The 27,727-nt window shown below is 31.9% G+C and overlaps 3 protein-coding genes and 1 long non-coding RNA gene across 14 annotated transcripts; 2 read left to right on the top strand and 2 right to left on the bottom strand.

The window, feature by feature from the left end:
- The first annotated feature begins 53 nt into the window (after positions 1-53).
- Positions 54-10,298, top strand: LOC147906807 (uncharacterized). Of its 3 annotated transcripts, none has more exons than XR_015547856.1 (5): positions 54-140; positions 7,326-7,475; positions 7,803-8,064; positions 8,454-8,552; positions 9,752-10,298. It is a non-coding gene; the product is annotated as an uncharacterized LOC147906807 (long non-coding RNA). The 3 variants fall into 3 exon arrangements; XR_015547855.1 differs by having other exon boundaries at positions 58-252; XR_015547857.1 differs by having other exon boundaries at positions 58-252; positions 7,933-8,064.
- LOC105153757 (putative ATP-dependent RNA helicase DHX35) lies at positions 2,107-23,324 on the bottom strand. Of its 9 annotated transcripts, XM_011068790.2 has the most exons (13): positions 23,157-23,270; positions 23,007-23,052; positions 22,504-22,718; positions 10,231-10,410; positions 9,734-9,874; positions 9,490-9,652; positions 9,249-9,410; positions 8,656-8,802; positions 8,438-8,579; positions 7,800-8,086; positions 7,318-7,623; positions 7,017-7,170; positions 2,107-2,270 (listed from the first exon to the last, which is right to left on the bottom strand). In XM_011068790.2, exons 2-13 carry the CDS (start codon positions 23,032-23,034, stop codon positions 2,144-2,146), a joined length of 2,052 nt encoding a protein of 683 aa, XP_011067092.1. In that variant the 5' UTR covers positions 23,035-23,052; positions 23,157-23,270; the 3' UTR covers positions 2,107-2,143. The 9 variants fall into 9 exon arrangements, with proteins under 9 accessions (XP_011067092.1, XP_011067094.1, XP_011067091.1 ...); XM_011068792.2 differs by lacking the exon at positions 23,007-23,052 and having other exon boundaries at positions 23,157-23,324; XM_011068789.2 differs by having other exon boundaries at positions 23,007-23,324.
- A 43-nt stretch (positions 23,325-23,367) lies between these two features.
- LOC105153756 (putative methylthioribulose-1-phosphate dehydratase) lies at positions 23,368-24,827 on the top strand. Its single transcript, XM_011068785.2, has 5 exons — positions 23,368-23,507; positions 23,764-23,858; positions 23,930-24,198; positions 24,290-24,491; positions 24,576-24,827. Exons 1-5 carry the CDS (start codon positions 23,475-23,477, stop codon positions 24,670-24,672), a joined length of 696 nt encoding a protein of 231 aa, XP_011067087.1. The 5' UTR covers positions 23,368-23,474; the 3' UTR covers positions 24,673-24,827.
- On the bottom strand, positions 24,681-26,920 carry LOC105153755 (CWF19-like protein 1). The gene is made up of 3 exons (XM_011068784.2): positions 26,089-26,920; positions 25,361-26,006; positions 24,681-25,261 (listed from the first exon to the last, which is right to left on the bottom strand). The coding sequence occupies exons 1-3, from the start codon at positions 26,697-26,699 to the stop codon at positions 24,962-24,964; spliced, it is 1,557 nt and encodes a 518-aa protein (XP_011067086.1). The 5' UTR covers positions 26,700-26,920; the 3' UTR covers positions 24,681-24,961.
- Positions 26,921-27,727: the final 807 nt, after the last annotated feature.

Consider the following 27,727-nt stretch of genomic DNA (forward strand, 5'->3'; position numbering starts at 1 on the left):
TATCAATCGAATCTTATTCCCACAATGATTCTAACGTTGCGATCTCTATCCGCGACGTCGCGAAGCTCTGTGCCAGTCGAGCTGTCATCTGTCACGTGTGACTATTTGCATTTGAATCATGAGAATTTACGGACAAATAAGTATTACTTGTACTATAAAAGAATATTATTAATGAATTCAATCGCTTACACATTAGAAATTATATCAGTGCATACTAAAAACTGTTCCATGGAATTAATTAATGTAAAAGTGGTAATTGTTGAATTTAACCTTTACACCTCCGATTAAGTTCATTCGATGCATTTTTGCATGAAATGAACGAATTTGGTAAATAAAGTATCGCTTTGCCCCGTAATGGAGATATTAATCGTTACAGTGAAGACTATTCAGGTTAGGAAATCTGTCACATCGATGATATAGATTGTCATGAGAACATATAAGTGAAGCTATAATAAGATGTGACAAAATTATAAACGACTCTTGATGGAAACAAATCTCTGAAAATCGCAATTGCTAAAATTTTCAATTGACCTATTTCAGTTGAAATAGGTCAATTGAAAATTTTAGCAATTGATAAAGATTTTAGCGATTTCAGTAATTTTCAGCGATTTATTTCCACCAATGGCATTTCCAAGCGATTTTATTTCAGTTTATTTCTACATTAATATATTCATTATATATATAAGGTATTCAAAACAATTGTATAACAAAAATATAACACATTGAAACGTTTATACAACAAAAATGTAATTATTATATAACAATCCATAACATCTACATAGCAAGTACTATATAACTATTACATAGTCTCTTATTCATCTGAGTGGGAAATTACAACTAACAAGAATGCAACATAGTTGCATTTTAGTTACATAACTTGTTATATTCGGATTTATAAATGGTACATTAATGGTATACAACTATGTTTGCTGGGTATATATGAGCTTTTTATTTGCTAGCGATACTATTGTTTATTTGTTACATTGACGAATGAGAAATAATTAGTTTGCAATAATAATTAATCGATCGTTTTCTTAACAAATATCACATTTGTTTTCCCGATTTGTTCCTATAACAAAATCATTTCTCTCAGTATATAACCCGCTCATGAGAAGTGATCTCGTAAGTCGGGAACCTCCTTAAATCCATTCTGCAATCAGTCGATGTCGATGTCGGCTAGTCTTTTGTTGTATGTTGTATGTCGCACATGAATACGACTTGCTATTCTACAATTGAGTCGTTGATCGAAGTCGAAAGGTCGGAACAAATGTAAAGAATGGATATTGAAATGTTGAATACATATTTAAACTTATTAATTTGAATGCAAATTATATGATTGTAGAATAATGCGACTCCATTTGCTTGACGACTACTATGCATTGATTTAATTAGTTTTATAATATTGAAAAGCATCAAAATGATGATTGAAACGTATATTATTCAAGTTATATACGTATCTTATTAAACTTGAATAAATTTATATACACAAATTCACCCAGTGTCAGCTCTTATAGGCATTTCTTAAGTTTGACACAAAAGAATTAATAGAATTACGAAATATTTTTATATTAAATAATAATTTAACAAATAAAAAATTATCTGACATATTTATATCATAACAGTTTCTCAAATTTATGGATATTTTTTACCACAGATCTCTTTTTTGCTAACATTTTTAAAATCCACATCGCGTTTATCATAGAAGCAATGATTTTCGTGAACAAAGTCAATAATTATTTCATCTACATTCAGTGATTCCATAATATAATATAAATATAAATATAATATAAATAAATTCGTATAAAAATACCTTTATCCATACACAAATATGTCCGAAGATTATGTTTCATCTAATCGTAGTCGGAAAAGATAGAAATTGATCATCTTCTATTCCGACAACGACAGCCGACTTGTGACAACTTCATTCGACATCCGACAATCCAGTGCGCGTGCATAAGACGCCCGACATACGATTAATTGTAGAACGAGCTTTATAGAGACTCTAGCGCAGACTGAATGGAGTGGATTTTTAGGGGAAGGGAGGGAGGAAGAAAAAGAGAGAGAGAAGGGGGGGGGAAGAGAGATATTGAATCAAAATGCCGAGCATTATAGTTATAAAATTTTTATTTTTAAATTATTAATTTTAAACAGAATCAAGAGACGTTCTCTCGTAAAAATGTGGTGCCGCATCTAACAACATTTCTGGCTGGATGACAGTCAAGTCTTTCATATAAGTTTTGTTTGTTTGCAAAATTTCACAAAATAGTAACCTAAAATGAAATTATATTTAGTGTTCCAGAAATGGGATAGGATTGGGAATGTGGAAGAGATCAAGAGGAACAAAAGTCTTATACCATTTTAAGATATTCGCTGTTTTCAAATTAAAAAATTAAACATCCAAGCTAATGGGCAACGACGCCGCGCTACGTGAATTCGTAGCACGGATTCGCGAATTGTGATTTGCGCCCAATCAATGATAGCGGCGTCTAGTGAGGGGAAAAATGATGCATCGCTGCTTGGCATGGTGGTCTTATGTGTTTCGATAAATTAATTTACACAAATTGATAAAATTTAATTTACTTTTAATAAAATTTTATGAAAAGTTAAATTTAATGTAATGTCATGAAGTTCAAATTATAATAGTTAATGAAATTTAAGGACATTTCTAACAGTGTCTTGAAGCATAAGTAGAAACATCGCATAATAAAGCAAGCACAAAAGTATCACGATGATCAGCAAACGCTTTGCATAGTGTTCTAATTAATTACGTCGTTTAACATACCTAATTGTGTTAAAACATATTCAATCATGCTAAATAATGTGATTTGTAACGATAAGAAATGTATAAGAAAAACTTGAGCTAAAATAACACTCTTGAATAGGTGTAGGCGCATTGTGGCGAAACACTTCAGCACATACAACCAAGAAGGGGATTTGGTTTACAGAAATATTTAACTCATTCACACTTACATTCCTTTCCCACATTTATCTTACAATTATAAACCTAAACCTATTACTATACTTTTACCTATACATAATCTCTATATCACAGTTCTATCACAATCTATTATTATTACTTATAATTGACTATAACTAACTGTAATATACTACACTTCATACTCATAGCTTTGTAGTCTTACAAAATACTCATTCTTTGTCTTTATCTTTATAATAGTCTCTATTTATATCTTTTCCTTCCTCTCTCATTTCTTTTCTTTTCTTTTTATTATTTCCTTTCTCTATTCTTCCATAATTTTAGCATTTTTTCTTTAAGTTTATTCAAATCTTCTCTCCATAATTTCATTACAATTTCGTCCTTATTCTTCTCCAACTCTACTCAAAACTACTTTCTTGTCTCTTCACATTCTTTAACATAATGCTCCAGGTTATCCTCGCTTTTACCATAGAAGACATCCTCCCTCCTCTATTCCTAGCCAGTAATTATTCTTCTCTTCTAAATTACCGCATCTTAATTTAAATAACGCTTTTATCTCATCTCCTCTCTTCCATTCCATATTCTCCACTTTCAAATAATTTGGTACCTATTCTCCATACTTATCTCTTTATATCTTTTATTATACCTTGACTTATCTATTCTTTCCCTTTCCCATTACCTTTGTAAATCTCTTTTCTTATTTATTAAATCTTTTTCAAAACTTTCATTCCCATGTCTCATTACTTTCCTAGATTCAATTCCCCATCCATTCTTATTATAATAACTCTCTCTTTCCGTACCATATCTATCGTTCCAATCATAACTTTGTTTATCCTTCCAGTACTCCTTGATTAAATTATCTGTGTTTCCAGATTTAATCTATTCTTCATATTTTCTTGCTCAACTATCCCCTACTTTGAGTTTATCCATTACCAGTTCTCTCAATTACATACCTTGGGGTGCAGAAATGTAAGTTGAAAATCCATCTGATGTAGTCTAACATTATCTTTTCTAGTTCACCTTTTTCCTCCCAGCTTCATAATTCCACTCCATATGCCGTTATACTTTGTACCAGATATTTACATAGCATCCATCTTACTAAAGTCATCTCTGCATAGCTTTTCCCCTAAGCCCTATACTTTTCTTGCTACCATTTTTCCTTTTCTACTTATTTCTTTAATATGCCTTATAATCCATTCCTATCTAAATTAAAACCCAAATATTTAAAATCCTGCACCTCCTCTAGTTCCTTCATTTCCATTTCTCTTTCCCTTCTCTTCCCCCTCCCTCCAGACACCATTATTTTCGTCTTTTCTGTGCACAGCTCCAATTTCCTCCCCTCTAAAAATTTTTTAAACGTGCATTATATCCTGTAACGTCCCCCTATTATAAGCTACTAAAACTAAGTCATCCGCATATGCTAACGACCATATCATACCTAATCTAACTCTTCCTCTTTTCTCTAATTCATTATCTATGTCCGCAATATATAAATTGAACAACAATGGACTCATCATACAGCCCTGCCTTACTCTTTTCATTGTTCTGAATTGTTGCGTGTATTCTTGCTTGACGTTATCCTCATCTTCTCTATCTTTCTTACCAAATATTCACTTACACCCTTGCTTTTAAGAGTTTGCCCCTGTCCACCTTATCAAAGGCAGTTTTTAAATCCCCAAACATCATGTATATTTTTTTCTTTCCTTTTTTCTGATTTCTTTTCCTCTGCATCAAATGCATCAATATGAAAATATTATCTGTTGTTGACCTTCCTCTTCTAAATCCAGCTTGACTTTCCGAAATTATACCTTTGGTTTCCACCTCTTTTTCTAGTCTATACTTTATTACTTCTGCATATATTTTATACGCCGTACACTGTAACGAGATATCCCTATAGTTTGTTACCTTCTGCTTGTCTCCTCTTTTGTATAGAGGGACAATTACACTTTCCTTCCAATCTTGCGGCATCTTGCCTGTACTTTTTGTAGCAATTCCATTAGCCTCTTCCGTAAACTCTCACCTGCATATATCAAGCTTTCATAGGCATACCATCTATTCCTACCTTTTTCTTTTTCATTTTGCGCCCTATTAATCTCTTCAGCTTTCAATCCTTCTTCTTCACTTTCTTCTTTATTTATATCTTCTTCTTCTTCTAACTCAGAGAGCTGAGGTGCTCTGCTGTGCTTTATTTTCATCCACTTCAGTGCAATAGCTCCTTAAAATATTTCCTCTATTCCTCGTTCTTTATATTATTTTCTTTCCATATCTTCTTACTTTTCTTCCTATTAATATACTTCCTATTAATATACGTCTGCTTCCTTCTTCAATTTTTTTAACTCCTCTTCTTCCTTTTTTCTTTTTGTTTCTTCTCCAATAATTCTCTGAACTCTTTCCTCTTCTCCAAATATTTCTTTCCCGTCTCTTTTCCATTTTTTTATTTCCTACATATTCTCTTCATCTCTCTCTTCTTCCTGGAGCAACTAATATCCCATCAATCCTTGTATCCTGTGTACTTTTTCTTCTTTTTGACTTTCTTCTTCACGACATTGTTGAACACAATCTGTTTTAATTCCTCCCACATAGCTTTTACTTCTTCCTCATTATTTCTCTTGCCTTTATCCATATCTTCCTCATCATTTATCATCTCCGTGTTTTTATTGTAGTTTTCTATGGTCTCTTTATTCCATACGATAATTTCTTTTTCCTTGATGACACTGCCCTCTTTGTCCCGGGCCTCTTCCGCGTCATTTTCTTCCAACCCCATAGCAATTCCTTCCTTTAATGTCAGACTCAGTGGCATGTGTCCGAGTCCACTCTCGCGTCGATCCTAAATTCTATCGCAAATATTATCGTTAGCTATCGTATAATCTATTACCGAGCTATCTCTTGCTCCTACATACGTATATTCCGTCTCCTAATCGCCTCTTGATCTTCCGTTCAAAATCTGCCAGCTATACTGCGTTACCAGTTCTACAAAACCTCTACCTCCATTTCCTATCACCTTATCTTTGCTACATTTATCTTTTCCATCATTCCTCTAAATCCTCTCTTCCTAATTCCCCAATTCTAATATTAAAACCACCTCTTATAATTACATTCTTCCGTACATTCCTCCTTAATTTTTTTCATCTTTATATCCAAATTTTTATCTCCTTGTTCTCTGTATACTGAGACTATATCTGTCTTTTCCCCACCATCTTTAACTCTGATACAATTACTCCTTCTCACTCTTTGCTAATTAATCTGTCTTCCTTATTTCCCCCTTTTCTCTTTTCAATTATAAAATCACCGCTTGCCCTGCCTCTCTTTCTTTCCTTCCTAACATAATTACAATGATGTGGCGAAACACATACCGCCATGTCAAGCAGCGATGCTTCCTTGTCCTTGCTGCGCATCATTGCCGTTGACCGCCGTCGACGGTCGACTGAGGAGCAATGAGTCGTGCGGCATGATATGAATTCGCATGACGCTGCGTCACCGCACATTGGCTTAGACTCTCTTTCATCAACCTCGATTAAACTAATCGACGATTACATGAAGCTTCAGGCCCAGTGTGTTTCACAACTCATGATTAACTCTTAACTGAGGTTTAACTTATTTCTCATTTTTTTTTCCAATTCTAAAATTGGAAAAAAACAATAAATAAGTTGAACCTCGGTTATGAGTTAACCGTCAGTTGTTGAACCTCAGCGTATTCATTTAACCATCGAGCTTAACCGAGGTTGGTGAAAGAGATCCTTAGATCCGATTGCAAAGTTAGTTTGACTTTAAGCGAAGCTTAACATTCTCTCTTTCTCTTTTTTTAAAGCCAATAGAGAAACAGAAAAGGAGAGAGTTTTAAGCCTCGCTTAAAATTAAAATAACGTTAGTGCAATTGAGTCTTAAACGTTTTATTTTCTAATTTGAAAACTACAGCCAATATCTTAAAATGGTATAAGATTTTTTTTTGTTTTCCTTGATCCTTTCCACCCGTTCCTACCCCATTTCTGAGATATTCTGTATATAAAACACACACACACACACACACACACACACACACACACATTTTAGAATTTTAATTAAAAATTTTTTTTATATTTACCATTGCGGCTGCTTTAGAGTATATAAGCAACTATTTGGATGAATGTATAAATCCTTGTTCCCCCGAACTGTCCTATATGTGCCTGTATAATGCAGATACGCCGCTTTAGGAAAGAGACCAGCGGTCAGACACTTAAGAATTTGTTGAATATTTCCTGAAACAATCAGAATAATTACCATTTATTACAATTCAAAACTATATATAATTATAATTTTTTTATAATTATATATATATAATTATATAAATATAACTATACATACTATGTATAATTATATTTGTAATTAAATTCAAAGTACTACACCATTGCAGGATACTAGTGGAATGTCTAAGTGTTTCAGCATTTTATGCATCTGCACGCGAATTTCCGTAGCTCTCCGCAAAACTTTGTGATTAAGGAAATATTTCTGACACCAAGCAGGCGTTTTATTCTGTTCAAAAGCTGTGTAAACATTTAACAAGGTAAGAAGATCTCCTTCTTCCACTTCGAATTTGCGATGAGCTATTCTTGCTTTTAGAACCGCTTGCCCTCCGCCGGGTTGTATAAAAACGTTCTGAACTTGTAGCATGGCGAATATTGTCGTGATTTCCTCGGAACATCCCATTTCACCTATCAATAAAAAACTTATAAATTTACTGTCATAATTAATCATGATTATACATACTATCGTATTTATTTAGAAATCGAAAATCTTTGATTTAAAAAAATGTCATTGATTTATGAAAAAATTTTGCATTTTTCTGTTGTATTTAAAAAAAATTATTAGCATATTTATTCTTATATACCAGATGTGATTAAAGATTTCGCTAGCACCGGCTCCAATGGCATCTCCGCCATCGTAAGACCTAATGGCATCGTCAAATCTCCGTTACTGTCGATCGCACCTAATGTGTAAAGCAATTCCAATCCCGTAACTAGATTTTTGCTGGGCGGCGCAGATGGAAAATTGAAACGCAATACATTATCGATGCCCAGAGCCTTCAGTTGCAGTATCGCTGGCGCCAAATCTGATCGCTGCATTTCCGGCGGAGTAGCTTCGAACAATTCAGTGTAAGCCTCTTTCGTGTACAATCTATTTATTATAAGATTCGTAAAATATTTTACTAATAATGCAATAATTTCTATATATTCAGAATTAATATAGAAAATAATATACAAATAAAACACACACATACACACACACAAAATCTAAAATCGGAACATGAAACGTCTTATAAGATATCTTTTGTATGTCTTAGAAATTTTTGCATAAGTGTCTTTAAGACATCTTATGTCTCGAATTTGGACTTTTTGTCTAAATTATTTTCTAGGTACATTACTGGGTACATTCTATCTTACAATTATTAGAATCATATATACATATATAATTAGTCTTCCTTAAAACATAAAACAAAAAAAAACATATAATTTGTTTCTCTTTTACCTAAATACTTTTCCAGTACGTACGCGACCTGCGCGGCCAGCTCGTTGGTTGGCGGAAGCTTTTGATATGGGCACAATAACGAGACTATTCGTCTGCGTTTCTGCTTCAAACCAAGGTATCTTGACAAAACCGCAATCGATTACTGCACATTACAAAGTTTCGATTACATAATGTCGTCAAATCAAACATTGAGAAGGACAAAAAATACACTAACATACCGTAAACGATATTTGGAATGGTAATAGACGTTTCCGCGATATTTGTTGCTACGATAACTTTGCGAGTGTCTTTAGCAGCCCTCCAAAATACTTTAAGCTGTTCCGCGTTCGGAAGCGATCCGTACATCGGCAAAGGAAGCAGTTTCTCTAGAAATAATTTATTTGACTTAAAATTTTAAATTTCTTCAAAAAATATTAAATATATTAAAGGTTATTATAATATACGTATAATAACCACCTAAGGTCACAATAATGTTACTAAAACTATTGGGTCATCTAAAAAGTATCCGCGGTTTTTTGTCACTAGATGGTGTTGATGGTCAACACCATCTAGTGACAAAAAATCGCAGACACTTTTTAGATGACCCAATATTATCTGAAACATTTTTTGGTAAAAGTAGGAAAAAAGATATTTGCAGTAGGACATTACAATGTCTTAAAATCTACTCTCTGTACTCTGTGTGCGTGCGTTTAGGAAATTAAGAATTAATGGAACAACTTATGAATTGAGTCTTCTCCTCGAAATTTTTCTATTTAAAAAATTCCAAGTACTCTCTGCTCTCTATGTTTGAGAAATTCCTCGATTATCTTACGTTTGTCATCCTTTATGAGCTTTGCGTGTTCCGATAAAAGAGATACGGCTTGATCGACTTCATCAAGTCCTGTGAGGAACGCTAGGATATCACCCGATTCTTCCGTATCATGTATTTTTAGAGCTGTATCTACTACACCATTAATATAATTCGCCATGGGTTCTGCAATGCAATACAATCTTAATTAAACAGTGAAAGTTATAATTTCAGTCACGAATATGACTCTGGAATATGTGTGTACCTTTGAGAAAAAATACATCCACTGGATACAATCGACCCTCGACGCTCATGATAACCGCGCTATTTTTATTCGAGTCTTTCATCGTATTTACGTTAAAGAAATCTCGAAGTTCCTCTGCGTCAACCGTCGCTGACGATACAATAATTCTCAAACTCTTTCGTTTCTGCAACCGTTTATGAGATGGCATTAATTTATTATGTTCCGCGCGAATTAATTATGTTTGTTATAACATCAGTGAACTTACCCTGATTATTTTTTTCAGCAACCCCATTATGATATCAGTCAAGAGGGTCCTCTCGTGCACTTCATCCAGGATAATGACCGAGTAGCTTGTTAATAACGGATCCCTCATTAATTCTCTTAAGAGAATACCCTCTGTCATGTACTACAAAGACAATCTATATATTAGCTTCGTAACAAAGTAATACACACATATACGCATTAATATAAAATACACACACATACACACACATATATATATATTGGGTCATCTAAAAAGTATCCGCGGTTTTTTAGATGACCCAATATATATATATAAAATATAGAAATATATATATATATATATATATATATATATATATATAATATATAGAAAAATACTGACGTTATTTCTTATATCATTATGATATAACACAGAGAAAAATACCATTAACGATGTTTCATAATGTAAAATTATTGTAGATAATATTTTGAGTAAAAATCGTTTTGCGTTCTATTTATCTTTTATTTACAGTGTTGTACCTTAATCCTAGTTGTTTCATCAGTGTAATCATCGAAGCGTATGCAATAACCGACGGTGGTCCCTAGAATGCAATTACGTTCGTCGGCCACGCGATTTGCCAGAGAGGTGACCGCGACTCTTCTCGGCTCTGTAATGCCGATCTTTTTCCCATCTGCACACCATCCTGCTTCAAGAAGATACTGAAAAGTAAAAAACTTAGTTTATATGCATAATATCATATTAATTTGTTTCAAAACATATTAGATTTTATTGTGTGTTATGTTACAGCATAGAAAATTGAATCTAATAATAAGTAAAAATAGATAATATGACTCAATAAATTGAAAATAAAGAAAGTACAATATTTAAGAAGGGCTGTGAGCTAATGAACAATTTTCAATATACGTTTATTATATTTTACGTTATTGTAATAAACGTTTCGACCTCTTTATCAGGTTATCCTCAGTGTTATTAATTTAAAATTCTAAACCGCCAATCATAATTACGCAAAAACAGGTCGTTGGACGCATATTTAGAAGTTTGTGTAATATGTTTTTTCTTTGATTGTTTCATTAGTCCTTGTGTACAATGTATATTCTTGTTATATGATTTGAGAAGTAATAAACAATGTAGATAAATTACACGTTCCACTAATCTCAAATGCAATATATATATATATAATAGTATTATAGTTAAAGTGCAACAATTTTTTACAATGAGTAACATAGTTGATATAGCAATATGCAATTTTTAATGAAACATTACTTATAAGCGAAGAATTAGACATTAATTATGTGTGTCACTAGTGAACTCTCGATATTAGAACTTGCACTTCAACTATTGGACTTATGTATTGAGTTTTCCGCGGTTTTTGTCACTAGATGGTGTTGATGGTCAACACATCTAGTGACAAAAAACCGCGGATACTTTTTAGATGACTCAATATATTGCGTTTGAGATTAACGGAGCGTGTAATCTATTTACATTATTACTTCTCAAATCATATATAATCTCAACTCAAACTACATCCCAAATACAACAAGAATATACATTGTATACAAGAACTAATGGAACAATCAAAGAAAGAATGTTACAAACTTCTAAATATGCGTCCAAGGGCCTGTTTTGCATAATTACGATTGGCGGTTTATAGAATTTTAAATTAATAACACTGAGGATGACCTGATAAAGAGGTCGAAACGTTTGTTACAATAAACGTATATTGAAAATTGTTCATTGGTTCGTAGCTCTTAAATACTTTCTTTATTTTTAATAATAAATATTTATTTAAAAAATTACGTATTAAGATGCACGAAAAAGGATATTGATAAAAATTAATTTATTAACAGATTAAATATTATCCTAATAATATTGCTAGCCCTAACGGTATAAATCATATTTTCGCATTCGCCGTCGCATTTGCGCTTCCAAACATGGAAATATAGAAAACATTTTCTTTGATAAAAGTAAACTCTCTTTAATTGAACAACATTTACATACATATAATATGTATATGTGCGTGTGAATAAATTAATATTTCTTATATATTATTATATAATTTGATAGTAAAAGTTATATTTTTATATGATTTTGAAAAATATTATTATACTGAAGGATTTATTTTTGAGTGGAAAATAATAAAACAAATGAACAAATATGTCAGAGATTAATTTATATAAAAATATTTTATTGCATATTTCCATTATAAAAATAATACAAGATTCTCTCTCTCTCTTTCTCTCTCTCTCTCTCTCTCTCTCTCTCTCTCTCTCTCTCTCTCTCTCTCTCTAGCTATAGCTATAGCGTTATAAAATTTAACGAAACCTTATACCAAATGAAATCATTTATATAAAAATATTTTATTGCACATTTCCATTATGAAAATAATATAAGATACTCTCTTTTTCTCTCTTTTTCTTCCCCCCCCCCTCTCTCTCTCTCTCTCTCTCTCTCTCTCTCTCTCTCTCTCTAGCGTTGTAAAATTTGACGAAACCTTATATCAAACGCAACTATTGACATTGACCGCACGTTATCTAATAATGTTTTTTGCATACATTCACGTAACAGTTCTTTTTACGTTCATTATATTCGCTGCAGTTAGGTAACATACTTGGCACTGGATTAGATAAAAATGCCTATCTGTAGACAATAAGTGACCTACTTCGACTTAAATGTAACGTTGTCTTGTATGTAGAAGCGATAAGAAAAAAAAAGAATTGAAACGTTGCGCATAGTTATTTTACGGATTTCGATTTTTATTTAGAATATTTTTCATGTTATTTTGTATAAAAGTAAAATTATATTTATTGAAAAGTTTTATTATTTAAAACTTAAGAATACAAGTAACTTGTAACGATATATTTTTCATATATCACATAAAAAAAGCTGTATAAATTAAAACTTTTTCTTAATTGTACATATTTGTATTACGTTATTATACGTATATTTTTATGTGTATATTTATATACATGTAAGTATAAATGTATGTATGTTTTTATTATGTATTTATTTAATATAATGTAACATCATATATAAATAACACCAGAGATACACATTACTTTTTATTTACGTTTATTAATATATCAAATGATTTATAATAAATAATATATAAATAATTTGAACAAAAGAATGAAAATTTGCGATAACGCGCGTGAAATTACAAATACCTAATTTTTTATTTCTATATCTGCATCTTGCATTTTTATTTTTAATAAAATAATGTATATAATAAAATAATGTATATATTATAATATATGATCATTAATATTTATAATAATCATATAATCACATGATTTAAGAAAAAATGAATATTCAAGATGATTGAAAGAAATGACCTCTGCCACGCGAGCATCCATCATATAAAAGAATCATATGTAAAATATAAAACTATAATAAAAAAAATAGACTCTAAAAGGAACCTTTTCCATGCTGACGCTTGATGCTCATTTTTAGCGTTAAAACAGATCACATGATCGAAATAGACGCTCGATATTATCTTAACTTTGACCATGTGTGGCCCGTTTTGACGCTAAAAATGAGCGTCGAGCGTTAACATGTAATTGTACCTTTATGCATTAGGAAATGCATATAAGGAGGATCGCAAGCTCTCATTCACCGATAATATTTCCACATAAGTGTACGTGTAGTGAAGTTCGCTGATAAGGATAAGCAAAAACAACACTGTGGGTAGCTGCCACCACGTAAGTCTAACGTATTCCCAAATACGATCCAAAAATATTGCCAGAAGAAAATAGTCCATCATTGCGTGGAAGTTAAAGATCTTCCATGCGAGGGCGATAATCCAGAAAGAGGAACTTCTGAAAACGATAGTTTGTCTATCGTACAGATCCTCTCGGCTGATCGTCGAAGAGATATCAGTCTCTAGAAGATCCTGATACACGGATATATACCGGTTCCAAGCGATGCTTGTCAGGGAAAAGTGAAGACCCACCATCAGCATATTGTACAGAGGTGATTTCCAGAACGAGGTGGAGGAAACGGAATTGTGGGACGACAATGACGATGACGATGACGATAACGTCCGGATGGGCAGTAACTCATAACCGGCGCGGTGATTAGAGTTGCGCCTCAGGAAAAAGAATACCGCGACGGCGAGAGCAATGCAGCCGAGACCGTCGCAGACGCCATCCACGAGATAACCGATAGAACCGACGTCCGATCTCTCACCTTTGATGTTAAGCCTCATCCTCGCCACATGGCCGTCCAGATCATCCAGCCAGGCTCTGACTAGGAATAGAATGACACCTATTCGTCTGTAAAAGAGGGAACTCCGTGTGATGTAACGGGCGCCGATTACAGCCACCGCTACATGAGAAACGCTGATGGCGTTTGGCGTCAGCCACATCCAGGAACGACTAATGCCTAGTAAATAATCCACTAGGGATGCCAGGGGGCTCAGGACATAGTGATTAGGGTGATCCAACGTCATGGCCTTCACCGTCACCGTGCAAATCGGATTTAGATCGCACAAGATCGGCGAACGATATGATGAAGCTCGCGTGTCATTCACGGATGGACGTACATCGTAGTCTTGCACTCGGAAATAAAGTAACAAATCCATTCCAACGAAGTACAGCAGGAATAGAAACGCCAGACACGTCTTACTGATAAATGCCGACGAGTACATTTTCCGAGAGAGATCAAAGGATCAAATTGTTCTATGCTTCTCGTTATTTATTTTTTTTTTTTAATAATATTGTTCTTTTATTTATTTATTTATTTAAGTCAATTGCTATTATTCCTTTAATCGTTTATTTAATAGCTTATTATTGTTTCAGGTATTTTTTTTATCTAATTAAAAAGGTCAACACATTCCGTCGCAGTCGATTATTAATTAGCGTTACCGGTATGCCGTAAATTCAACTTGCGTTTTATGTGTCACAAAAATCTTATCAAACATTATTCTTCTTCTATATTGTGTCGGCTCGTTGATCGATGTTAAGCCTATGACATTCTTCGCGATCTGGTCCTCCTCTTCGTCCTTTCTCTGCTCTAGATGCGTCGGAGTCCACAATTTGATTTTTAATCGTTCCGAACTTTCCATGCAATGTTAGTAGCTCTTTATGAGAACAGCTCCTGTCGTTGTGCTGACTGTGCGTTTTACCAATAACTGGCAGCGCCTTGCTGTAATAAAAATTATGTCACGTTGTAATTACGTCACGTTGCAATTATGTCATGTTGTTGTAATTACGTTGGAATTAATTTGACATCGAACACACACTTTTGCCGCAGAATAAATTCCATTCTGCTCTATCGCATCGTTGACGCGCGTATTCTGAAATATTTTACAATACGTTGCGTTTTAAGCCACAATTATAGATCATTATCAACTCGCCTTTATACTAGTTTATAATAGTTTATCAACTATTTTCTCATATCAGATTATGGCACAGTTTGTTATTTTCAGGCTATTTCAGATAAAGGCAGATAGAAACAATCGGACACGCACGTATATCCCGCCGTTTCTGATACTCTTTTCGTTTCGTTTCGTTTCTTTTCTTTTCTTTTCTTTTTCTTTTTCCACGAGAGACCGTGCGCGATCCACGAAGTTGCGGGTCATACTGACGGAGAAGACAGGTGGTCTATCGCGTTACCTTCACGGGTTTCATTCTGTTCCGTAATAGGTCAATATCAGAGTATGTTTGATTCACGAATATCTTTAATCCAATCGGATAGAGAGCTCGCGCGCCTGCCGGATGTTGATACGAACCGCAACGATTAAACTGTAACGCTCGCAAGGAGCCCCGCATAATATGTTGCTCAGAGATAATACAAACACGATAAGAATGTCAGAACAAGTATCTTTCCTCCCACTCTTTCTTACTTCCTATGACTACGACTTACCCAAAGAGCATCTCTACGGCCGAATGTTCCAACACTTTCGCGTTTACCGTTTACAGTTGAATTCTAATAGACCATACTCTCCTGCGCAGATTTCTATTTATATCTGCGCGGTGTTGAATTTCGTTAGTGAAGGTTGCATGTGTAACGGAAAATGCTATAGGTACTAATGTTCGTCATGTTTAGAATCGAATGTAAACCCGGAGAGGAAAATACGAATTTTTATTTCTACGCATGAATAATTTATGAAAATAAAACTGGTTATTCTTCTTCTCTCTACGCTCAAAGTCAATGCGTGGTTACACATGTTTCAATATACAATATTATACTTTTAATGTATAAAATATAAATTGTCGTGTCATTGTTTCTTTAATAATTACTGTCGGATAATTTTCAATATTTGCTGCTTAACTTGTAACTAGTGTTACAAGCCTACATGGATTTAAATATATTCAGCATATTCATTTTATTTGATTGCAGTCAGCAATAGTACATATAACTATGATAATAGGTCATTTTTTCCGATGAACTTCTTGCATAATTCATCTCTCTCTTTTTCTCTCCATGTTCGAGAAAAAAAGATAAAAGATTTGTGTGTGTGTCAAATGTTTGAGACATTTAGCTAAAAACAGGTCTCTCTCCGATTATCTAAGATGAAAAATATCTTTTTTAGCAATTGAACTTTCCAAGTACGTTTTCGTGTATTTTTTTTATAGATATAACTGGAAAATTTAAATAAAGGAATCGTCATCTAGTACTATCTCTCTTAACAAGATATTAAATCTTTTAATTCATTTCGCTATTGAAATACTGATATCAAGTACTGATATTGATAATTATTGATTATCACAGTTGTAGACATTTATGTGAACACAGTGAATTATAACACAAATATTATAAATTTTATACAATATTATAAATTTTTCGCAAATTTAATTGAACGCATTAGTGTGCACAAGTGTACATTAAAGCCGTTAAATACTGATCTAATCTGTGTAAAAATAAAATGCAAATATTTCGAATTATAAAATACAGATTTCATTTACAGCATAATATAACATTGAGAATTTCATGTTCAATCCATTTGATATGTACATTGAACATACATTTCAATACTTTTCCATCCTTGAGCAAATCTGTTTTAGGCAATTAAAAGTCTTCAAAATCATTAATGTATTAATTATACCTAATTGCTAGTCTGGAGCATGAACAATACTACGACTGAATTGTTGCATTTGTCCGACAAGGTATTGCTGAGCTTTGACATCGGTTCGGTGACAATGGCCTTTTTTGAAGACTTTCGATACTATCGATTATAAACTGCTTCTTGCCAAACTTGGTTACTACAGTTTATCCCCCTCTGTCCCTTCCTTCCTAATTAATTGTTTCCAGTAAGTCCTTCTCTTCCTATTTTATTTCCTATTCATTCTGTCCTATCCAGAATTGTCCCATTCAGAGTGCCTCAAGGATCTGATCTACATCGCTGCTATTTACAGTGTTCACTGCTGATGAGCTGAGCTCCATTCATCTTAGCTCCAAGTTGTTTATATATGCTGACGACATCATTATTTTGTTCTTCTTCCGTCTAGAGTCTTCTGTCTGAGGCTTCTTCGGCTACCGAAATTATAAATTTCTGCGATATGCGGCCGATTGGCCATCTAAATCCCTCAATATTTTCCTTGCTCATCGCTGCATGCTTCTTTCCTTGTATTATCTTCCTCCTTTTAATGTTTTTCTTAATTCTACACATCCTATCAACCTCACAAAAGCTTCTTGTATTTTCCTTATTATCTCATTATTTGACTCGTCTGATGTAGTTTATATTTCAGTGTTAAACAAATGCTAAAATCAATTCAGAGTGTCTAAAATTAAAATTTCTATCTTTGTTTTTTTTAATAATATCCACAAGTATGATCACATCTCTCCTTTTTATTAAAATCCGGTTGGCTAAAAATCTCTCGTGCTTCATCCTTCATTTGTGTTGTTTTGTGTATCGTCTTCTTCATTTTAACATTTCTTTGAATTTCCACAATCTCTTGCATTTTAATTCCAAATTCTTACAACTTCTAACATCCGATATTATAATTTCTTATTTTTTCCTGTACATCGTTCTGCCAAGTTTAAAATTTTTCTTCTATGTTGTCAAATGTTTCAATATGCTATCTCATGATACATCCGATCTTCCTCATTTCTGTCTTCTTTTTGCAATGCTGTCGCTCGGTTTCTATCGTTTGTGAAATGTTAACACGTTCTGATATTTCCGGTACTGTATTACTTTAATATTGCAACCTTTCTACCTCTTACTCTGCAGTTTGACATCTGAGAGCAATATATCTTTTGTTAATTATAACTCTTTTTATTTATATACATATATACAGGGTATCCAAGAAAAAGACGAACAACGCTTAAGGGGAGATTCCTGAGATTATTTTGAGACGAATTCTAATATTAAAATGTTGGAGCTATAATAACTTTTGAATTATAAGCATTTAAAATTAATGAATCATATTCTTCTAAAGTTGGCGCGCTCAGGAGTAGCACAACGCAAAGAACTAAACGCGAAAACTTATCACTTCTTTTGTTAATATTGATTTTAGAATTATGTATGTGAATATAAGATTTTATCTATTACTTCCACAAATGCATTGTACAATAACATTGTGCGACATTTTTCTTTTTATAATAATATTTTTTACCTTTACACGATACGCAGAACGCAAGCTATCAGATAACAGTTCTTTGAGCAATTTGCTATCAATTTCATATTTTAATTAGCAGAAATTAGTAACTTTTTATGTAGAATTATGTGCTATTGTTAATATTCAATTAAAACTCATTCAAATACTTTAAACATTTTATTAAAAGAATCCGGAGAAACTAGGAACTTATATGAATATTATAGCATCACTATTTTGGAATTAAGTTGGATGATCTCGCTAGCCAGTATTGCGATCCATTGTATCCTATCCATCTATTCGAATAAGTTGTATCTAAAAAACGTCGAATATTTCTGGATGTGTGCGTAGGTGTATCATCATGTTGAAAAATCATAATCCTTCTGAGGTGCAACGGAACGTTCTCTAACAGAATCAGTAAATGCTTGTTGCAGCATTCACTCACAAAAATTTCTTTTTTGTTCGTAATCCTGCGGCATCAAATGTTGTACTTTTGTGTAGTGATACGCATGTAATTGATTTTCCTTTTTCTGTCTCTTCATTACGGACATAAAATCAATCGCATATTGAAGCAATATCACCCGATATGATAATTAATGCGCAACAAAGTTTATTGAGACACGCAAAATTGCGCATAGATGTAAATGGAGTACAATTTGAACATTTATTATAATGTACATAATTCATTTTGTAAATTAATTGTTCTGTATTAATTAATAATTTATTAATTGTTCTTTATTAATTGTAAATTTATTGTTTATAATTAATAATAATAATATTTATATACACATAAGTTCCTACTTTCTCTGGATTCTTTTAATAAAATGTTTAATAAAATGTGTATTTGAATTTTGATTGAATATTAACAATAGCACATGATTCTACATAAAAAGTTACTAATTTCTGCTAATTAAAATATGAAATTGATAGCAGATTGCTTAAAGAACTGTTATCTGATAGCTTGCGTTCTGTATCATGTAAAGATAAAAAAATATTATAAAAAGAAAAATGTTGTTGCACAATGGTTATTGTACAATGCGTGTAAATAATAGATAAAATCTTATAATAATAAATAAAATCACATACGTAATCCTAAAATCAATATTAATAAAAGTGATAAGTTTTCGCGTTTTAGTATTTTGCGTTGTGTCGCTCCTGGACGCGCCAACTTTAGACAATATGATTCGTTAATTTTAAATGCTTGTAATTCAAAAGTTATTATAGCCTCAACATTTTGATATTAGAATTTTCGTCTCAAAATGATCTCAGGAATCTCCTCTTAAGCGCTATTCATCTCTTTCCTGGACACCCTGTGTGTATATATATAAATATAAATATATATATATATATATATATATATATATATATGTACACAGAATGGTCCATTTAAATTGACCATCTAAAATATCTCGCTTATTTTTGATAATATAAAAAAACATTTCAAATGAAAGTGGAAGAGTTTCGAGGGGGATGCATTTTGGTCATGTTGTTTTTTTTAGATGGAAGCGTCAAAAAAATATGCATCTACTTTTTTAAATGAAATTGTATGATTTTTTTTACATAATATGATTCTTCTAATTATTCTGCATATGAAAGTATTAAGGTAATAAGATATTTTACATTTTATTCTGGCACATATTGACATAAAATGTTGAATAACTCATAAACTATTGGTTTTTTGATATTATTATCTTAATTTTTATATGCAGAATAATTAAAGAAATCATATTATGTAAAAAAAATCATACAATTTCATTTAAAAAAACCGGAGATAATTTTCATATCTTTTTGATGTCTCTATCTAAACAAAAACCAACATGATTAAAATGCATCCTCCTCGAAACTCTTCCACTTTCATTTGAAACGTTTTTTTATATCATCAAAAATAAGCGATATATTTATTTCAAATGGTCGATTTAAGTGGACCCTATATATATATATATATATATACACACACAGTGATTCGCATTAATATTCGGATCATGTGATACTTTAGAAATTATTACCTTCTAAATATAATTTTTGTTGGAATAAGAAATTTACGGCTTTTGTTTTAAATTGAAATATTCATTATGGTTATTAGAAATATAAATTTTATTTCTATAATTACATTTATATGGTACAGTTTCGAATATACTAAACTGTAAACAGAATTTTGCTTAATTCGCAAAAATATTCGGACACTTAACAAAATATAATAATATAAATAAATAAATATATATATATATATATATATAAACGAAATAATAATTTTAATATTTTGTTGGATATTTTTTCTGTTTAATAACATGCTACAAACATTTAGGCATGTTAGAAATAATTTTTGTTAAATAATCTGGTATAATGCGCGTCCATTTCTCTTTTAATCATAATTTTAGTTTTTCTTTTGATCTTGTAGGCGTAATCCGAATGTTACGATCTAATAAATTCCATAAATTTTTTATGCGATTTAAATCTGGTGACTGACCGAGGATGTAATACTTTTGGACAGTTGTTAATAAATATTCTTGTACTGTTCGCGATTTATATTTTGGATCATTGTCTTGATAAAATTTGAAACTACCTCGTATATTCATATTATTAGCACTTTTTATTAAATTATCTTTTAGAATACTTAAATATTTATTTTTAAAAAAATTCCGTCAATGAAAACTAATTCACCCATTCCTTTACTTGAAATACAACCCCAAACTATTAAACTTTTATCACCGTAGTCATAGTTGGCTTCAAATTTTTCAGTTTGAATTCTTCGTTTGCTTTTCGGCATATCATTTTCCGTCCGTCAGATTCAAAAATGTTAAATTTGGTCTCATCAGCGAATATTACATCATTGTACCATATTTGTTCTTTAGAAATAAATTCCTTGGCGAAAATTAATCTTTTCTTCTGATTCGCTTCATTTATGAACGGCTTTTTACGAGCAACTCTACTGTTGTAACCACTTTTTTTTAATGCTCGACGAATTGTATCAGGATACCTTCTTGCTAGTCTCTTCGTATAATTCTGAAGTCAATTTTATAGCATTTAATCCAGGATTTATTTTTATTTTCTTAATAATTTTACGTTTATCCCATGAGTTAAATAATTTTGGGCGTCCTTTCGAGGTATTGATTCAATGCGATCTTCACGAAGATATCTTTTTACAATATCTGCTACTGTACTCTTACTCAAATTTATTAATTTATTTCCCGATATGATTTGCCTTTTTTAGAATGAAAAATAACAAGTTGGCGTTTATCAAATGAACTATTTTTGCCTTTTTAGGTCCCATTTTCACTGTTAACTTGTGTGATCTTGAGAAAATTAAGTTAACTCAATTCAACATTAAATAAGTCACATATTTTATATGATTTCACGGTAAACAAGTAAGGAATACTTGATAACTAATTTGATTTTTAAGGGTTAATAAATATAAAATATATTGAGTGTCCGAATATTTTTGCGATTCTAAAATTAAGGATTTTTAATATTTTTTACATTGAAAACTACATTAAAGTTAAATAAAAAAAATAAATGTTTTTTTACATCTATAATGAGCGTTTCCAATGATTAAAAAACCGTAAATTTCTTAATCCTATAAAAACTATATTTCAAACATAATATTATAGTTTCTCTATTATTATAATGTCCGAATATTAATGCAAGTGTACTGTATATATACATATATATATATATATATATATATATAAATATATTCTTTGTTAATATTATAATCTTTTGTTATTATTACTGTTATTTCATTTTATTAATATATATTTATTAATATATATTGTTTTTGCTTTCTGATTATTTTAAGTATTGTTCTGTGAGTGATTCTTTTGTTTGTTTTTAATTATTGGTAAGTGTTATAACAGTAGTACCGCTGGTGCCTTATTAAATTATGTACTTACCCGCTCATTTTTATTACATTCAGTGTACCTCTATTTAGCACACAATAAACAAGGTTGTATAATTTTCATATTAATTTATGTATGATGGCTTTAATGTGCACCAGTGTTCACTGAGTGCATCCAATTGAATTTCATGGCTATTAATCATCTTAATTAAAGGTCTGTTACCAGCTAAACCAGTGTATGCTCATTATACATTAATTATATATATATATATATATATATATATATATATATATATATATGTATATATATATATAAAGTTTGACGAAAGTGAAAAAAAGAAAGTTTTAGTGCAAATTGCGATTCAGAAAGTGTAGCGATAAAGAACAAGACTAAACACATTAAATATTTGATTGAGTTTTACCTGAGGGACTTGTGTACTTTTACCACAGCCTGTTTCACCAACTAAAACCAAGGTCTGATATTTCTCCAACAAGTAAATAATATGATCTTTGTTTTTGAATATAGGTAATCGTTGACGTTGCATGTCGAGCGCGAGCGAATGATGTGCATTGTAAACAAATTGTGTCGATGAATGGGCATCAATGTCAGGTCTATCCTCCTGCCATGTGCTATCTCCTAATTAATAAAGTGAGATATAAATAAACTTGATTAGTAATTGACATCTCACAATTTTTATTTTACAAATAAAACTTTTATGCATTTTTTTGTGTGTTAAATTAAATTATTTAGTTAGATTGAATAGTAGACGAATTATCGAATTGCAAACTACTTTTCGCTCAAAATGACAGTTAAATAATTGTTATTTATTAGCATATCTCGATAATCCACAATATAAACGTTGAAGATAACTTGATCTAATAAAATTGCACTATATAAATACACGACTGAATAATATAACCTTACCCGGCTTAGAGAAAAGCAGCCGAAACATCTTTGGAGTTTAAAACAACTTTGATAGAAGAAGACTTATATTTACATATATGTATACTAGTTAAATGGAAAAATACAGGTAATATAAGTAAAGTCAAAATAAATACAATTCTATATCAATACCATAAGAGGTGTCTAACAGCTGCTACAGCGTCTAATGTATGTGTGTACGCAACCATGGCATATCATGATACACAACTATAGCAAGTTTTATGGCAGTACAGTAGATGGCTCTTTTCATAGTCACTCTATATATATGTATATATCGCCTATATTTTATGTGTGATTACAGTCTGTGTGTATGACACATTTGATAATAATTTTATTTTAATAGATAGTGCGCTGCCCTGTGATCTCTCGTTACTCAGGCTCATTGTCTGATTACCATCCATTATCTCACTGGTTAATTTCCAGCAGTTTCCAGTCGTTTCCAACTGAGAGATGTTAGAAGCTTACGATGCCAACTACGACAAAGTATGAGTTATGACACACAAATAATATTTGAAATATTACATTATATATTTTTCTATAAGTATAATCATCATATAATCATTTAATTGTGATTCTTTCATAGCAATTTATTCCAACGTTTTTACACTATTCAGTATTCACATATGCATGTAGCGTTAATATCATAAATCTTACAAAATTTTAATTCCAAAATTTATACGCAGTTAATTTAGTGAATATGTAATCTACTAATAATATCAAATATATTACTTTTACGCAGGAACATCCAAGAAATCTTATTCCAGAACTATGCCGGCAGTTTTATCATCTCGGATGGGTGACTGGTACTGGTGGCGGTATCTCCATAAAATACGAGTTAATTGCATAATATTATGTACAAAATTATGAAAACTATAACATTTCACTATAAAATTTCTATCCTACAGAGACAAGATCTACATAGCTCCTTCTGGTGTACAAAAGGAACGTATGGTACCTAATGATATGTTTGTGCAAGATATCAATGGAACAGATTTGGAATTGCCTCCACCAGAGAAGAAATTAAACAAGTCGCAATGCACTCCACTATTTATGTGTGTGTATATAAGAAGGCACGCAGGTGCCGTGATTCATACGCACTCCAAGTTTGCTGTAATGGCGACACTATTGTGGCCTGGGAAAGAAGTCAGACTCACCCATCTCGAAATGATAAAAGGTAAATGATATATTCATTTGAATCATTTTTTCAAATTTATTTATAGTTAATTTGAAATTAATGACAATATAAAACTGTTCGGCTTATATAGGCATATGGAATCAAAAAGAGGATAGAGCGTATCGTTACGATGAGGAATTGGTAATACCGATCATAGAAAATACTCCTTTTGAGAGAGATTTAAGAGACGATTTAGATAAAATTATTGTTCGTTACCCTGAGACTTGTGCGGTATTGGTACGTAGGCATGGCATTTATGTATGGGGCAATTCTTGGCAACAGGCAAAAACTATGTAAGCTATTTCAGTATCAGTATCATGCAATGATGCAACGAAATTTATCAACTTTTTCGTTAAAATTTATTGTTCTTTGTACAGGACGGAATGTTACGATTATTTACTTGATATTGCAATTCAAATGAAACAATGTAGATTAGATCCTTCAACAACTCCAAATGATTATGAATTAAAGTAAGCAAATAGTACATGATATAGAAATTTATTACAAAATTAATATTTCTGTTAATTATAATTCTATGATGCAACAATATTATGTATCTCTAGTTATGACATTTTTTAATCATTAAATGTATATAAAAATTAAAATAAAAAAAAATAATAGAAACTTGATTTATTGTGATTAAAATTATTAATAATCTTAATGACATGTTCTACATATGAGGATATAATATACACTATGTACATTATTGTACATACATATACATATATTGTACACGTAAGATAAAAATAATATAGATATTTTCTCAAATATCTACATCGAATGGCATAAATTGTTTTCTAACTTTCTTTGCTAGTTCAGTCTCTTCCTCTTGGCTCGTATGACAATCTTTCCAGTCGGATCTATCGTTTATGTCCAATATCCTGTCGGACGCTAATACTTCTCTGCCGAATTGTAATGGGAAGTCTTTCTTGATCCTATAATATAAGATTCTTCCATCTGGTAATTCTACATAAAAATATAAAATACCAGGTTTAGCGACCTGTTGCAAATCTGTATGTGATGGTAACTCCGATATCTTGAAATTGTTACATTCGGCCAGTTCCTGAAAGCATAGAAATTCATACTCATAGTCATTTGAACTAAAATAAACAAAAGATATGTTCAATATTCTTTAATATGGGAAAAAATTGAGGATAAGTACCTCGAACATTTCCTTCAATGCGGGTGCTTGATTTTTATGAACAGGTACCGCTTGCAATTGACAGTGGGAAGTTTTAAAGTTTCTTTCGAAGAATACAGGTACTCTGTTGGTACTCTCATAGTACTTGCTCACGGCTTTCTTATAGAGATCCATCTCCTCTTTAACATTTTTCGGTAGAATAGACAGACTCTGATGATGCGTTATTGGTAGAATTAAAAGATGATCCTCCACTAGACCACCCTTTGCCAGTGCCAAATATATCTCTATGCCGACAGAGATTACCAAATGCTTGGAGACTACTGGACTGGATAAACAAAACCAGCACTTCGACTGATCAATTTCCAGCTTTGCTTTCTTATTGAGGCCACAATTCTGATGCCGCGATCTCTTTGCATTATCTATCGAGTCCATGTCATAGAAAAATTGGATCTGCTTTTGCAAAGTTGGATCGTCAGACAGCATAGATTTAGGATATGGACTCGACGTCTCATCTGTTGTTTTCATAATTAGATCTGATAGTCTGGTTCTATCAACGGGAGTTAAATTCAATGCATACAACCATTTCTGTTTCTCGTCATTCAGTACTGGTGCAAGAGCTATGAATCTAGTAGCTATTTCCATATTTCCATCATCCTGACTTTGATTTCTGTAATGAGAAAAAACTATCATTTTCAAAGTAATTTTATTCTGAATTTATTTTCAGAAATTTTCTTGTATAATAAACTTACCGATATGGTGGCCGTTCATAATAAATCCGTTCTAAGGCTGACACATGATACCTAGGTTTAATATGAGTAACAAGCCAGGCAATTAATTTGGAACCTTGATACTTGCATTCTGGTTTGTTAGTGTCAAAATTGGTTACACCTTCTGGCCATGGAGATGTTAACAAGATGTCAACGCCACGAAAACTCGGTTGACCCTTCAAGCAACTATTCCTGATGGATACAACGTCGTGTTCGTCGAAGTGAACGGTTTTGTTTTTAGACGGGACCTTCTCGGTTCCACTGAGATATGCTATTTTGAGGCCCGAACTGGCGATGTACAGACCACGCTTTCCGAGATAAGTGAGATTCTGACATATTTCGTATCCGTCCTCGGGATAGTCCTTAATATCCGATTCCCGATTAGGACCGATAATGTACGTCGGTACTGAAATGATTTCCTCGCAGGATTTGTACGATTCCAATTCAGAATTGTCCGCACCGAAGAAATTGCCGACGCATAACAGGAAATCGAATGGACCATTTTTCTTGTTGATAGCGTTTACTTTGGAGAACAAAAACTTAAAGTGTCCTTCCACATCTCCGCAAATGAGAACTTTCTGCTTGTCATTCATTCTGATAATAAAATTCTAAATAGTTTATGTCAAAATGTCAAACACAAATCAGTGAGCATTGATTTCCTCAGATATCTTCACTAAAACGCAATTTCACACACAGCGAAGGAAACAGTACAGAAATGAGCCGAGGAATGAGGAAAGCTGACTTTTTACCCCCACTTCGAGTGATTTCGACTATAGTGGAAGCATCCAATACAATACAATATATAATATGTACAATAGCGCAACTCTGTCGACACCTTTGATGTTAGTGCGCATGCGTGAAACAAGTAAGTTACATAGCGTTGCTATGATGTTACCACCTAAACTTCTTTCTCTTTTCATCCTTTTTTTACTCTATCAAAATTCCTCGCAAAACTCACTAGATTTATTCGTATCGCAATCCAACGAATTCGTTGAAGTGAATAAGTGCTATTGTAAGAACATATTGGAGCATATTAGAACATGCAACACGAATAAACCTAATATTGCAATGAAATAATTTAAACTTTATGAAAATTAATAAAAATAAATTGTAAATATATTGAAAAAATGTAGAAAAAAATAAAGAAAAAATATAGAAAAATTAGGAAAAATATTAAATTAACTTAAAAATGTATATTTGTATAAAGAAATATTATGTAATTACATATTTATGAAAATATTATGAAAAAGCTGATATAAAAGAAATTTATATACATATGTGTCAAAAAATAAGCTTAAAGTACAATAAATAAAAAGAAATCTTTCTTGCTCGATTTTCTATATTACTTTTTGTTCACTTTTTCATTTTATCACTTTTTCACAAAAATTAGACCAATCTCTCGAGATTTCTCACACAACATTTTACCAAATAAACAATATACTAATACTTAATACTTCCCTCTAAATTTCTACTCTGAACCTGTATGCTTGAAAAACAAATGTTAAGTGGGACATTGAAACATTATTTAAATAGAGTGAGAAAAAGAGAGTGAGAGAGAGCAATAAAAAAAGGAGGAAAAGAGAGAAGGCAACTTACTTATTTCACGCATGCGCACTTCATT

Source organism: Acromyrmex echinatior, chromosome 17 (assembly GCF_024713525.1).
Source record: "Acromyrmex echinatior isolate Ae372 chromosome 17, ASM2471352v2, whole genome shotgun sequence".
Lineage (NCBI taxonomy): Eukaryota > Metazoa > Arthropoda > Insecta > Hymenoptera > Formicidae > Acromyrmex > Acromyrmex echinatior.

What these genes read in the sequence shown, in the direction of transcription:
- LOC105153757 (XM_087414899.1), bottom strand. Translation starts at nt 14,357, where the DNA reads ATGTACTCGTCGGCATTTATCAGTAAGACGTGTCTGGCGTTTCTATTC. An exon ending in GGATGTATTTTTTCTCAAAG is followed by an intron (nt 9,411 to 9,489) that starts GTACACACATAT and finishes ATTGCATTGCAG; the next exon opens with AACCCATGGCGAATTATATT. An exon ending in CATTCCAAATATCGTTTACG is followed by an intron (nt 8,580 to 8,655) that starts GTATGTTAGTGT and finishes TGTAATGTGCAG; the next exon opens with TAATCGATTGCGGTTTTGTC.
- LOC105153756 (XM_011068785.2), top strand. Translation starts at nt 23,475, where the DNA reads ATGTTAGAAGCTTACGATGCCAACTACGACAAA. An exon ending in GGTATCTCCATAAAATACGA is followed by an intron (nt 23,859 to 23,929) that starts GTTAATTGCATA and finishes TCTATCCTACAG; the next exon opens with AGACAAGATCTACATAGCTC. An exon ending in CCATCTCGAAATGATAAAAG is followed by an intron (nt 24,199 to 24,289) that starts GTAAATGATATA and finishes CGGCTTATATAG; the next exon opens with GCATATGGAATCAAAAAGAG.
- LOC105153755 (XM_011068784.2), bottom strand. Translation starts at nt 26,699, where the DNA reads ATGAATGACAAGCAGAAAGTTCTCATTTGCGGAGATGTGGAAGGACAC. An exon ending in TATGAACGGCCACCATATCG is followed by an intron (nt 26,007 to 26,088) that starts GTAAGTTTATTA and finishes TTCTCATTACAG; the next exon opens with AAATCAAAGTCAGGATGATG. An exon ending in CATTGAAGGAAATGTTCGAG is followed by an intron (nt 25,262 to 25,360) that starts GTACTTATCCTC and finishes CTATGCTTTCAG; the next exon opens with GAACTGGCCGAATGTAACAA.